Source organism: Hemitrygon akajei, chromosome 8, assembly GCF_048418815.1.
Source record: "Hemitrygon akajei chromosome 8, sHemAka1.3, whole genome shotgun sequence".
Lineage (NCBI taxonomy): Eukaryota > Metazoa > Chordata > Chondrichthyes > Myliobatiformes > Dasyatidae > Hemitrygon > Hemitrygon akajei.
This window is the reverse complement of record NC_133131.1, coordinates 162734680-162748914: the sequence shown is the minus strand read 5'-3', so window position 1 is coordinate 162748914 and position 14235 is coordinate 162734680. Positions and strand designations below refer to the sequence as shown.

At 39.9% G+C, this 14235-nt stretch overlaps 1 protein-coding gene across 8 annotated transcripts in view; it reads left to right on the top strand.

Annotated features, from left to right (window-relative positions):
* Positions 1 to 14235, top strand: part of LOC140732386 (NEDD8 ultimate buster 1-like) — a 43733-nt gene that overhangs the window by 14819 nt on the left and 14679 nt on the right. For all 8 annotated transcript variants that reach the window (XM_073054959.1, XM_073054958.1, XM_073054965.1 and 5 more), the window contains exons 6-10: positions 1032 to 1214; positions 3487 to 3566; positions 6506 to 6612; positions 9651 to 9837; positions 10024 to 10131. In XM_073054959.1, coding sequence (XP_072911060.1) covers positions 1032 to 1214; positions 3487 to 3566; positions 6506 to 6612; positions 9651 to 9837; positions 10024 to 10131 — 665 coding nt within the window. The remainder of the gene's footprint in view (positions 1 to 1031; positions 1215 to 3486; positions 3567 to 6505; positions 6613 to 9650; positions 9838 to 10023; positions 10132 to 14235) is intronic.

Here is a 14235-nt window from a genome sequence, read left to right as displayed (position 1 = left end):
CTTTTCTGCTAAATGAAGCAGCAAATTATTTTTTTTAACAACACGAGCAGTGAGATGTTTCCTTAGGGCACACCTCACGCCAGCTTGGCACTAGCAAAACAGTTGCACAAACACGTGATGTTAAATGATGTAGTTTAAAATCCTCATGGACCTGGTGTATACATCAGTATTTAGATGTTAAACAGTTGCCCATTGGCTATGCTCTGCTTTTTTTTCTTCAGTCATTTGTGAATGAAAATTGGAAATTCAATGATAAAATAACAAATATTGTCGGTAGTTTTGTGTCACCATGAATATTTTTCAGATTTCTTTTTAAAAGATTAATACTAATTTTTAAGTTTTTATAAGTGATTCATTCATTTCAATCTGTCTCGTTACTTTTATTAATAGTAAAACAATGAATACATGAAAATGAGCAACAGACTCATTCTGTATTAAGGAAAAACATTTCATAATTATTATTACCGGTTCATTAACGAATAATAATCTTGACTCAAAATTACCATGGCGTGCAAGAGAATTTTTTAAAGATTCTCGCCAATTTTGGTCCATGCTCTGAATAGGTTTGCCAGCACTACTCTGTCATTGGGTCCTTGCAACCAACAGATAATGACCATAATTAGAACTAAGGTACAGTGAAACACTATTGTGGGAAATAATTTCATCTTGGGATATGGAACTAGCAAAATTGGTATCTAATGCTTTTCCCTAGTCGCTTTTGAAGAGATGGTCATGAGAATCCTAAACAACTTCATTCCCTGAATTAATCATGTTCACAACAGTTCAGTAGTTTCACATTTACAGTTTTTTATATTTCTGTTTTAATTATTGAAATGAAACTCTCCAGTTGCCATGGCAGGATTCAAATCCAGATTAGTATTCCAGGTCTCCAAATAACCACATTGCTTCCTTACTATAAATGAGGCTAGTTAATCCTGTTTTGTCTCCTACCCATAAATGCTGTGTGTTTGAACATAAATCTAAAGAGAATCACTGTGGTCTTCTAGTAAACTATCTGACTGTTTTTCCAGATCGATCTCTTGCTGAGCAGAATGTGAGAAATAATTCGCTAATTATGGTTATGCAAATAACTGTCACTGAGGAAGAAGCAAAAGAGCAGGAGATGGTTTTCCAAGAAGAGCTAAAGGAACAGGATGAGCGGAAAGCCAAAATATCTAGGACCAGGAAGGGTGCTGAAATTTTGTCACAATATGGTGAGTTTACCCATACAGTATTGGAATAGTGTTTTATGCCCTTCATTCTTGTGTTAATGGATCTCTCATCTGAAACAGGAGTACTTTGCAAATTTAGTTACCCTACTTTTAACCTTCTACCTGAATGGATTAGCAGATTCAGTACTGTGTAAAAGTCTTGTTTACATTATAAATAGCTAGGGTGCCTAAGACTTGTGCACAGTACTGTAAATGCCTAATTCTTGATACTGGTATTGGTGAAGAAGACATTTTGGTTCAGTTTGTCAATTCAAGCACTATCTTAAACGTTATAAACAGTTCTACTGTCATTCTGACCTTGGCTGGGGAAGCAGGCAGCATTTCAATCCTTTTCTATGCCATTGCGATGCCAGCCATGCGTTAAATAGGTTTGGTATGAAATCTTGATATCTAGCCAGCAACCTCAACTGGTACATTTGGATTGAATTGGATATAGTCACATTGATTTCCCATTTAGACCATAAGACATAGGGGCAGAATTAGGCCATTTAGCATATTGTGTCAGCTCCTCCTCCATTGCATTATAGCTGATTTATTATCCCTCTCAACCCCATTCTCCTGCCTGTTTGTTGTGCTCTTTGATTCTTAACTCTTCTATATAATTGTGATTACACTGGACAACAAAGATTTTGCTTCCTGAATACCTTTAGGTGTATCTTATGAATTTTGGGCTACTGATCATGAAAATCACCATGAAATTTCCCTATCACACACTATTTTTTGAAATCATTTATGTGTATTATTTCAATTCATAATTCAAGTCAATTAAAATGTTGCCTACAATGTAAGCTGGAAAGTTTCCTATCTTGTCCAGGCATGCTTGGGCGTGCTTCAGCAGCACAGCTGCTGCATGGCAGGACAGGTTTTAGTAATAATTATTGGCTTCAGGACTGTAAGGCAGACAGACAGATATACTTTATTGATCCCGAGGGAAATTGGGTTTCATTACAGTCGCACCAACCAAGAATAGTGTAGAAATATAGCAATATAAAACCATAAATAATTAAATAATAATAAGTAAATTATTCCAAATGGAAATAAGTCCTGGACCAGCCTATTGGCTCAGGGTGTCTGACACTCCGAGGGAGCAGTTGTAAAGTTTGATGGCCACAGGTAGGAATGACTTCCTATGACGCTCAGTGTTGCATCTCGGTGGAATGAGTCTCTGGCTGAACGTACTCCTGTGCCTAACCAGTACATTATAGAGTGGATGGGAGACATTGTCCAAGATGGCATGCAACTTGGACAGCATCCTCTTTTCTAACACGACCGTCAGAGAGTCCAGTTCCACCCCCACAACATCACTGGCCTTACGAATGAGTTTGTTGATTCTGTTGGTGTCTGCTGCCCCAGCACACAACAGCAAACATGATAGCACTGGCCACCACAGACTCGTAGAACATCCTCAGCATCATCCGGCAGATGTTAAAGGACCTCAGTCTCCTCAGGAAGTAGAGACGGTTCTGACCCTTCTTGCTATCACCAGTCACAAAAACTTCTATGAAGGATTTTGATATTTGAGACAGATGCTTCCCAACATAACTGATTCCAAGATTAAGGAAAGCATTTTTGTTGGTCCACAAATCAAATAGGTCATCGATGACAGGCAATTTGAAGAATTTCTAGTGGGACCGGAGAAAATCACATGGAAGGCATTCAAGGAGGTTGTTGAAATTTTTCTCAGCATCTACAGAGCACCAAACTACATGCAGCTGGTTGAAAGCATGCTTCAAGCATATAAAAACCGTGAAGTGCAATATGTCACTAAAGACCCATCTTCTGCATTCCCATTTAGACTTCTTCCCTGCAAATCTTGGTGCTGTCAGTGACGAGCATGGTGAAAGGTTTAACCAGGACATTGCGGTCATGGAGAAAAGATACCAGGGCAACTGGAATCCATCAATGCTGGCGAATTATTGTTGGACACTTAGGCGAGAAGCCTCAGACACTGAGTACAAATGAAAATCATTAACAAAATATTTTTAACTTGAACTATTGCAAAGCATCAGCACCATTATGCAATTAAACACATTATATTCAATAAAAGTTAATTTGTTGTTTCTCCAAATACCTGTGTGATACAAGTAGTCTGAAATTATATTTGTGTTCATCTTCAAGCAGTCTATCATAAACAAAAAAACATTCTGAGGAAGCAACACTTTTGAAAAAAATTTGTTATCCAAAGTTATTTTGGATTAAATTTGGCTTTAACTTGATTTTATATCTCTTTCTTCCCCCCCCCCCCCCCAACCAGGCGAGTACAGTAACGTTCCATATCTAGAAATTGCAGACCAGAAAGGGAGGCCCATTCCTATTCCAGCTGTGGAGAAAAAGGTACTTTGCTTGTCCTGATGGATAAGTTTCTAAATATCATACTTGACTTTCTAATCCTATCTGTACAATTAAATGTCGAGTAAATGATTCAATGTAGATGGGAAATCTCTGAACCAATCTGCACAAGAACCATAGAGCCTATACTGTGTTGCACTATTCTTTGGCACACAATGTTGTGCTGACCTTTTAACCCTTTCCTTCCACTTAGCACCCCTCTCCTATTTTGAGTCTCTTAAATGTCCCTAATGTAAATGCCTTTATCACCCCTGCAGTGTGTTCCATGCACTTGCCCCTCTCTGTGTGTACAAACAAGAAAACTACCTCTGATGCCCCCCCCCCCCACTACTTCGCTCCAATAACCTTTAAGTTGTGTCTTACATTAGTCATTGCCATCCTGGGAAATGTGGGGTGTGAAGTGCTGGTTGTCCACTATATTTATGCCTCTTATCCTGTTCATTGCTATAAGGTCTCCTCTCATCTTCCTTTGCTCTGAAGAGGAAAAACCCAAGCTTGCTCAAACTTGTCTCATGAGACATTCAGCTAGCTTCCCGGCAAATCTCTTCTGCACTCTCTAAAGCTTACACTTGCTTCCTATAATGAGGTGACCAGAACTGAACACAGTACTCCCAAGTGTGGTCTAACCAGAGTTTTGTAGAGCTGCAACACTACCTCACAGCTCTTGAACTCGCTCCAACAACTACTGAATGCCAATAATCCATACGGCAGTGTCAAATTGCATGGTAACTTTGAGGGATCTGTGAACTTGTACCACAAGTCTATCTACATTCTATCCATATATTATCTAAAGCAACTTTCTCCAAGCATAGATAAGGGATTAATCTTTATTTCCACTCTCCTGAGACAGGAGAAGTAATAAATAAACGGAACAAGTGCTACACCTGTCCTTACACTTCCTCCTTCACCACCATTCAGGGCCCCAGACAGTCCTTCCAGGTGAGGCGACACTTCACCTGTGAGTCGGCTGGTGTGGTATACTGCGTCCAGTGCTCCCGGTGTTGCCTTTTATATATTGGCGAGACCCAACGCAGACTGGAAGACCGTTTTGTGGAACACCTACGCTCGGTCCGCCAGAAAAAGCAGGATCTCCCATTGGCCACACATTTTAATTCCACGTCCCATTCCCATTCTGATATGTCTATCCATGGCCTCCTCTATTGTCAAAATGAATCCAAACTCAGGTTGGAGGAACAACACCTTGTATACCGGCTGGGTAGCCTCCAACCTGATGGCATGAACATTGACTTCTCTAACCTCCGTTAGTGCCCCTCCTCCCCTTCTTACCCCATCCCTGACATATTTAGTTGTTTGCCTGTTCACCATCTCCCTCTGGTGCTCCCCCCACCCCTTTCTTTCTCCTGAGGCTTCCCATCCCATGATCCTTTCCCTTCTCCAGCTCTGTATCACTTTCACCAATCATCTTTCCAGCTCTTAGCTTCATCCCACCCCCTCCGGTCTACTCCTATCATTTCACATTTCCCCCTCCCCCCCCCCCCCCCCCCACTTTCAAATCTCTTACTATCTTTCCTTTCGGTTAGTCCTGATGAAGGGTCTCGACCCGAAACGTCGACAGCGCTTCTCCCTATAGATGCTGCCTAGCCTGCTGTGTTCTACCAGCATTTTGTGTGTGTTGTTGTTTGACTTCCCAGCATCTGCAGATTTCCTCGTGTTTGCTTAATAAATCTTTCAATGTATTTATGCTATTGGTGCTCTCGAGATGCTGTTTCGTACTTGCTACTGTACCTTTTGTGCCTTCATGAAATGACCCGTAACTTTTTTAAAATTAATACATGTGATGGATAACATGGGAGAATAAATTGTGAATTTCACATTATCTTTGTTCTCCATAGCAAATTATGATGTCTTTCATGGTAATAAATTGTTTTTATGAAAAGGAAAGGGCTAGAGCAAAGCATTATCTGTATCTCTCTCCTTTCACTTTAGGAAGCATCAGTATTAATTCTTGCTTTTATTAAAGAAGGTCATCAAAGCTAATCAGTTCTAAAGAGCATCTCAGTGCTACAGGATGAGTTTTCTTACTCCACTTGTGGAAAACTGTAATGGAGGATTAGTTGACAGTTATCTAATTCTGCTGTTCCTCCACATGCATTTAGTGGCATAAGACATAGAAACATTAATAGGACATTTGGCCCATCAAGTCTGCTCTGCCATTCTATCATGGCTGATTTATTGTCCTTCTCAAACCCATTCTCATGCCTTCTTCCCGTAATTTTGTCACCTTTACTAATCAAGAACCTATCAAACTCTGCTTTAAGTATACCCAGTGACTTGTCCTCCACAGCTATCTGTGGCAATGCATTCCATACATTCACCATCCTCTGGCTAAAGAAATTCCTCCATCTCTTTATCCAATGGGATGTCATTGTATTCTGAGGCTGTGTCCTCTGCTTTTAGACATTCCCACTATTTGGCATGTCCTCTGCACATCCACTCTAGACCTTTCAATATTCATTATGTTTCAATGAGGTCCCCCCTTACTTCGCCAAACTTCAGAGAGTACAGGCCCAGAGCCATCAAATGCTCCTCATACATTTACCCTTTCATTCCTGGGATCATTCTTGTAAATCTCCTCTAGACACTCTCCAATGTCAGCACATTCCTCCTTGAGTACTGGGACCAAAGCTGCTCTCAATACTAGAGATGTGTTTGAGCTATGCCTTATAAAACCTCAGCATTGCATCCTTTCTCTTGCATTAGAAGCTCCATCCATATTAGTCAGGGATGTGACTGCCTGTGGCTTTAACATAATTTAATGTAATGCTTGCATTTTAGTCTGTTTTTTCTCATTCTTAGGATTTAAAGCTGCTAATGTCCTTTTCTAGTCAAGTCACTCATGGGATGTGGGAAGTAGAGTTACCCCATTTCAACATTTTGAAAGAAAATGTTTCATTTCTTGCTAGGCACTTTTGTTAGCCATGACATTACATGAAAAAGGCAGAGCTATCATGAAGAAGAGAGATTATGCATCAGCACTATTATGTCTGTTGGATGCAGATGAAGAATTTAGGTGACTATTTCTTTTAATTTCATTTTTATTATGATTGGCATTAAAGAATATTGTGGATTCATTAACTATGTCGTTCAGAGCTGTTGCCCACACAAACTTTTTTCTTGTATTCCTGAGTCTGCCAGAATATTTCAATATGAGTGCTTCATCTGCAGCAGCACCTGATACAATCTTTGCCAAGAGAACATGGAACAGTACAGCACAGGACAGGTCCTTTGTTATGCTGATTTAATTAAATCAATGACTCAGATTCAGATTTATTTATCACATGTACCATCGAAACATACAGTAAAGTTTATTGTTTGTGTTAATAACCAGCACATCCAGTGATGTGTTGGAAGCAGCCTGCAAGTGTCACCACACATTCCAGTGCCAATGTAGTATGCCTCCCATGCTCAGCAGAACAAACTTCAAAGTAAACTTATTATCAACGTACGTACATCACCATATACAACCCTGAGATCCATTTTCTTGCGGGTGTACTAAATCCAATAACCATGATAGAATCAACAAAAAACCATACCAACTTGTTCATTCAGCCAGTCTGCAAGAGACGACAAAATGTGCAATTACAAAAAGAAAGTAATAATAAATAAATCGGCAGTAAATATCAAGAACATGAGATGAAGAGTCCTTGAAAGTGAGTCCATTGGCTGTGGGAATATTTCAATGATGGGGCAAGTGAAGTGGTTCAAGAGCCTGATGGTCAATGGTAGTGATCTGGTGGTACGAGTCCTAAGGAACAACTCCTCTTACCTGGACATTGACCATATCCTTCCTTCTCTGCATATTCAAAAGTTCTAAGTACATACTTTATACACCCTTGAGATTCTTCTTACAGGCAGCTATGTGCCTGTTTAAGAGTCACTTAAATACTCCACGCTGTCCGCCATCTCCACTCCTGGCAGTGCATTCCAGGCTCCACCCATGTTTAGAAAATAAAACTCAAAAAAACTTGCTTTGTATGTATCATTTATGACCCCCCCCCTGCCCCAAGTCATATATATATGTCCTCTAGTAACAGACATTTTTACTAGTCAACAATTTTAAACTGGGGAGAGAAACTCATTACTAAAATCAGCAAATTAGTGTTTTACTTCAGAACCAGTGTTGGAGACACCTTGCATTTTTTTTGTTTGATCACATTGTGCTCCCCCATACACAATTATTTTTGGGTGAAGTTGGTGTTTTTTTTTCTCCTTGTCTATCAGTCCTATTTTTCCTTCTTTCCAATTCCACCACTTTTTCATACTTCTCTTTGCCTACTTCATGCTCAATTGCTGCTAGTTTTCACAATGTTTGCTTATGCTCTTTTTAACTATTTTATATTGTAACTTGCAGTAATTTTGTCTTGTACAGTACTGCTGTCACAAAACAACACATTTCACAACGTATGTTAGTGACAATAAATCTGATTCTGATGTTAGCAGCATGTATTCCATCTGGGTAGCCTCCAACCTGATAGTATGAACATAGATTTCTCTAACCATAATTTCTTTTTTCTTCCCACCCCCCCTCCCCTTTAACATTTCCCCTTCTGGTTTCCCTTGTGTCCCCCCTTTTCACCTGCATATCATCTCCCTCTGGTAACCCTCCTTCCCTTTCTCCCATGGTCCACCCTTCTCTCCGATTTCTTCTTCAGCCCTTCTTCCACCTGTCACCTCCCAGCTTCTCACTTCACACCCGCCTACCTTTCCCCTCAACTGGTTTCAGCTACCATCCTGTAGCTTGTACTCCTTCCCCTCCTCCCCACCCCCCCATCTTATTCTGGCTTCTTCCCCCTTCCTCTCCAGTCCTGATGAATGGTGTCGGCTTGAAATTGAAATGTCAACTCTTTATTCCTTTACATAAATGCTGCCTCACTTGGGCTATGTCCACACTAAACCGGATAAATCCATAACCAAAGCTTTTTCTCTTCATTTTTACCCTTCATCCACACTAAAACGGCGTTTTCGTCCCCCGAAACCAGAGATTTTCAGAAACGCTCTCCAGGATGTGTAATTTTGAAAAGGCTACTTGGCCGAAGCAGTGTGGACGGGGTAACCAGAGAAATCTGAAAACGCTGTCGTGACTTGCCGGAACAGATTGTGACGACAGCGTGCCATTTAATTGTTTTCTTAAACGCAACCTAACAATTTCAGAACAGACGGCAACGAGGCTGAAGCCAGAAGAGTTAGAAATGTACTCACCAAATACTTTGATCCATAACTTACTGAATAAATAAGTATACTCACTTTGCCTTGTTTTCTGTCCTTGTTCGTGTGAAGGTGGTTTACCTATTTATACAAGTACTTCTCTGACAATAGATGTGTAACAGCCTAATGTAACATTGTATGGAAATACTAGATAATACTGATGCAAACATACACATTTAACAAGGGGCTTTATTAATGCAACAGAGTTCATCAGTTTTTCAATGTTCATTGTCAGCCGGGTCACACTGTCCATGAACTCCGTCGGTTGCCTCCATACGCTCCAGTATTTGTTTTTTTTTACTTTTACGTCCTCCTGCATGAGACCCAACAGCTGTCCGTCTTTTGAGTTTTTCTAGTTTGTAACTGAACAAACACGCACCGTCTTTCACAGCAAGATTCGACACCAAACATGTCACTTGTTTTCGGTAGATGTGTCCTGTGCATGCACAGTAGGAGGAGATTTGCAAAAATATCTGTTTCAATGTGGACTGAGATATTTTTAAAAACGCATAGTGTAGACGGCTATCATTTTTATTCAAAACCAGCGTTTTCAAAATTATCCAGTGGAGTGTGGACGTAGCCTTGCTGCGTTCATCCAGTATTTTGTGTGTTACCTGATACAGGAAGTATTACGTTTATACAGAAAAGTGTTTATATAGTGATATAGTGCCTTTTATGATGCAAGCATGTCCTAAGTACTTTCCTCTTGAACTACAGTTGCTATTGAATTGTTAAGTATCCCTCCCATTGTAAACATGTAATTTACAAAGCAGACTTCAAACTTACCCCCAGCTGTAATGTTTTCCTGTAATTTGAAGTATTGATATGGAATTTGTATCTTAGAAAATGTGGGTCTGAGCTCCTGAACACCGTAGATAACCATGCAGTTCTACAACTGGAAATCGTGTGGTGTTTTCTTCAGCTGGAGCAGCTCGACTGTCTTCGTGATGCAGAAGAGAGACTAAAACGAGCCCAAACTCGGCTGAATAACTGCTATGGGGAGAATCTGGAGCGACTTTATAACCTGAAGGTCTATTCTCCATCTATTTTTAAAACTTGTCGGATAATCTTGTTCTACTTTGTCAGAAGTTATCTATTGCTTCAGTGCCTATCTTAATTTACTGCTTAAGGCAAAATTGTACAAGGACATTTGTAAACATTGCCTGGGGGAAGACCACCTCTTAGCTTGCTTACGTGCCCATATTCTTTTTCGCAGGGCAGCACTGCCAATGAGCAGGTGCTGTACTTGCGGCTGATGCTGCTTCAGGGAGTGGTGTTGTTTCACAAAGGAAAACTGCAGGAGGCAAGGAATCATCTGAATGAGGTGCGGATTTTATCTGTCTTCATTTCTTTGTAATTATTAACTTGCTGCTTAATCAGACATAAGCCATTGGAGCAGAATTAGGCCATTTGGCCCATCAAATCTGCACTGCCATTCTATCATGGCTGATTTATTATCCCTCTCAACCCCATTCTCCTGCCATTGACTTGAAACCTTTGACTCCCTTACTAATCAAGAATCTATCAATCTCTCCTTTAAATATACCCAGTGACTTGACTTTCACAACTATCTATGGCAATGCATTCCACAGTTTGATCATAAGACATAGGAGCAGAATTAGGCGATTCAACCCATTAAGTCTGCTCTGCCATTCCATCATGGCTGATCCCGGATCCCACTCAACCCCATACACCTGCCTTCTTGCCATATCCTTTGGTGTCCTGACCGATCAGGAAACTTATCAACTTCTGCCTTAAACATACCCACAGGCTTGGCTTCAACTGCAGTCCGTGGCAGAGCATTCCACACATTTATTACTCTCTGGCTAAAATAATTCCTCCTTACCTCTGTTCTAAAGGGTCACCCCTCAATTTTGAGGCTATGCCTTCTAGTTCTGGATACCCCCACCATAGGAAGCATCCTCTCCACGTCCATCCTTTCAATATTCAGTAGGTTTCAATGAGATCTCCCTGCATTCTTCTAAATTCCAGTGAGTACAGGCCCAAAGCCGCTAAACACACCTTATATATTAACCCCTTCATTCCAGGAATAATCTTTGTGAACCTCCTCTGGACTCTCTCCAATGACAACACATCCTTTCTGAGATACAGTGCTAAGTGCAGCCTGTCTAGTGTCTTCAACATGTTCAACATTATCTCCTAACTTTTGTATTCTATTCCTCTTGAAATAAATGCCAACATTGCATTTGCCACCTTTACCACAGATTCAACCTGTAAATTAACCTTCTGGGAGTCTTGCATGAGGACTCCTAAGTCCAGCTGCACCTCTGATGTTTGAATTTTCTCCCCATTTAGATAATAGTCTGCACTATTGTTCCTTTTACTAAAATGCATTATCATACATTTCCCAACACTGTATTCCATCTGCCACTTTTTTGCCCAGTCTTCCAATTTGTCTGAGTCCAGCTGCAATCGCATTGCTTCCTCAGCGCTACCTACCCCTCCACCTATCTTCGTATCATCTGCAAACTTTGCCACAAAGCCATCAATTTCCATTACCTAAATCATTGACAAACAATATGGAAAGTAATGGTCCCAATATTGACCCCTGAGGAACACCACTAGTCACCGGCAGCCTCCTGCCTGTCAGCATTCCTCTATCCATGCCAGTACCTTTCCTGTAATACTATAGGGTTTTATCTTGTTAAGCAGCCTTGTGTGGCACCTTATCAAATGCCTTCATAAAATCCGAGTGACATCCACTGCCTCTCCTTGCACCCTGCTTGTTGCTTCCTCGAAGAACTCTTAACAGATTTGTCAGGCAAGATTTCCCTTTACAGTAACCATGCTGACTTTGATCTATTTTGTCATTAGTCGTCTTCTGGCTAAATAAATTCCTCGTCATCCTGTTCTAAACACCCTTGATCCTGGTTCTAGATTCCCCAACTGTTGGAAACATTCTCTCCACATCCACTGTATTTAGGTCTTTCAGTATTCAATACTCATCGTTCTTCTATATTCCAGTAAATACATGCCCAGAGCCATTAGGTGCTCCTTGTATGTTAACCCTTTCATTCCTTGGATCCCACAGTGATGTTTGCTTTATTTAGCAGCAATCTACATTGGGGTAGAAGCTCCCCCTCAGTTACCCAGGAGAATTGTGAATGTGAAATGGCTCTGTTGTACCCTACTTCTGAAATTTGGGGCCAATTGCCTTCATCCATAGAAAGCTCATCCAGTTTCTCCCAAAGTTAATGATGGGGAAAGAACTTCTAAATTTGGCAGAAGAATTACAATCAGCCACCAGTATGTTGTGGTATTGAGCACTGGTCAGTAACATCTGATTTCTTCCCCTTGTCTTTTTTTTCTTAAAAAAACAAGGCCTGGTGGCACGGAAGCTGGGAAAGATAGTGAAGATAGTGTTAGGATTTGATAAATTGCCATCTTTCCGAACTGTTATGGGTTTTTCCAATGCTTTTGACTGACACATTCAAAATCTATTAAAAGTGAATTTTTTAAAATTTAGTGTCAGAACACTAAGTATGAATCACAAAGTTCAGACATAAAGACACGAAGTATTACCCCTTTGCCTGCTCTTTAAATTTGGCTTATGTTATTTTTCAGTTTAAACCTTTTCAAAAATGATTAATAGCTGTCATTTATAAACAGTTAATGAATGTTCGCATGTCGCCTAATGATAGGGTTCAACGCACCTGGGAAGTAGAACTTCAACATTCACTTTCAGATAATCAATGGAGTAAAATTTATTACTTAGTCAATAATTCATCTGCTGCGCATGCAATATCTTAATTCAGTTTAAGATAGTACACAGGGCCCATATGTCCAAAGATAAATTGGCGCATATTTTTCCTAATATAATATTCCTAATATTTGTGACAGATGTAACGCAGAAGTGGCTACTCTTAACTCATATGTTTTGGTCATGTGTAAGTTTAAATAATTTTTGGAGGGATGTGTTTAGAATATTATCTAAAGTTATAGATATGGATGTTCAACCTAATCCACTTACAGCAATTTTTGGGATTATTCCAGAGGAAGCAAGCAAAGTGTCTGCTTCTGCCCAACATGTGATAGCTTTTTCAACTTTACTGGCTAGGAGAGCCATTCTGGTACACTGGAAAGAATCTAACCCACCTACTGTTTTTTATTGGCTCTCCTCCATTACGTCATGTCTAAACTTGGAGAAAATTAGAAGCCGGACATTTGATACATCCTTTAATTTTGAACAAGTCTGGCGACCCTTTATTCAATATTTTCACATGATTTGTTTTTATTTATTTATTTTTCTTTATTCTCTTTGGGGAAAATCCTTATCCATGAAGGTTCGGAGATGACTGGAAGGATGTTTTTTTTTTCTCTCTTTTTTTCTAATTTTATTCTCAATTGGACTGCCCAATCTTTCTTTTTCTTTCCTTTTATTTTTTCTTTCTCTCTTTTTTTGTTTCAGTTTAGTGCGTTTTTTTCTTTATCAACAAAATTTCCTATCTTTTTTTTATGATTGCTATGAGGAGTTGTAGGTTTTTTTTACCATTGTATATATAACAGCATAATATTTTACCTATTTGATTTTGACATTATATACTTTCTGCTTTTATTATTGCTGTTTGTCTTTTATATTATCTATTTGCTAAACTCCTCCTCTGATTTATATATTCTTTATTTGAAAATCAATAAAAAGATTGAAAAATGAAATGAAAAATTAAACGAAGTATGTTTCTGCAAGCTCCATTTTCTATTAAACCAGAATTAATGTACCTTATTCTTTCTCAATTGTAGACCCTAATTGAAATGAGAAGTCTAATTGATCTGTGGTCCAGGCACTGAGGATGTTAGTGCTGGGAAGTTCTAGCGATTAGAGCAACCGTAATCTATGGCAGGGCTTCCCAAGCTTTTTTATGCCATGGACCCCTACTATTAAATGAGGGATCCGTTATATCTTCCCCCTTTTTGCCCTCTACATCATGATTTCCCAAACCTGGAGGAAAGGCCTGCATACATTCACTCCAGTCAAGAGGGGCGTATGTAAGTTCAGTGTGCACAATCTTTCTCCCCCAGAGTTGGGGAATCAGGACCCAGAGGGAACAGGTTTAAGGTGAGAGGGAAATGATGGGGTGTATGTTTAAGGTGAGTGGGGAGAAATTCTGTGGGGCAGCTTTTTCATGCAGAGGGGGTCAGAAGCTGCCAGATGGAATGGTTCGGGCAATTACATTAACACATTTAAACAGCTACTTGACTGATACATGGATAGGAAAGATTTAGAGCAGGTGTTCCTAACCTGGGGTCCACGGACCTGTTGGTTAATGGTAAGGGTCCATGGCATAAAAAAGGGTTGGAAACCCCAGGTTTAGAAAAATATGGTCCAAATGTGAGCAACTGGACCTAGCATAGATGGGGATCTTGGTCACTGTGGACCAGTTGGGCTGATAGGCTTGTTTCAATGCTTTGA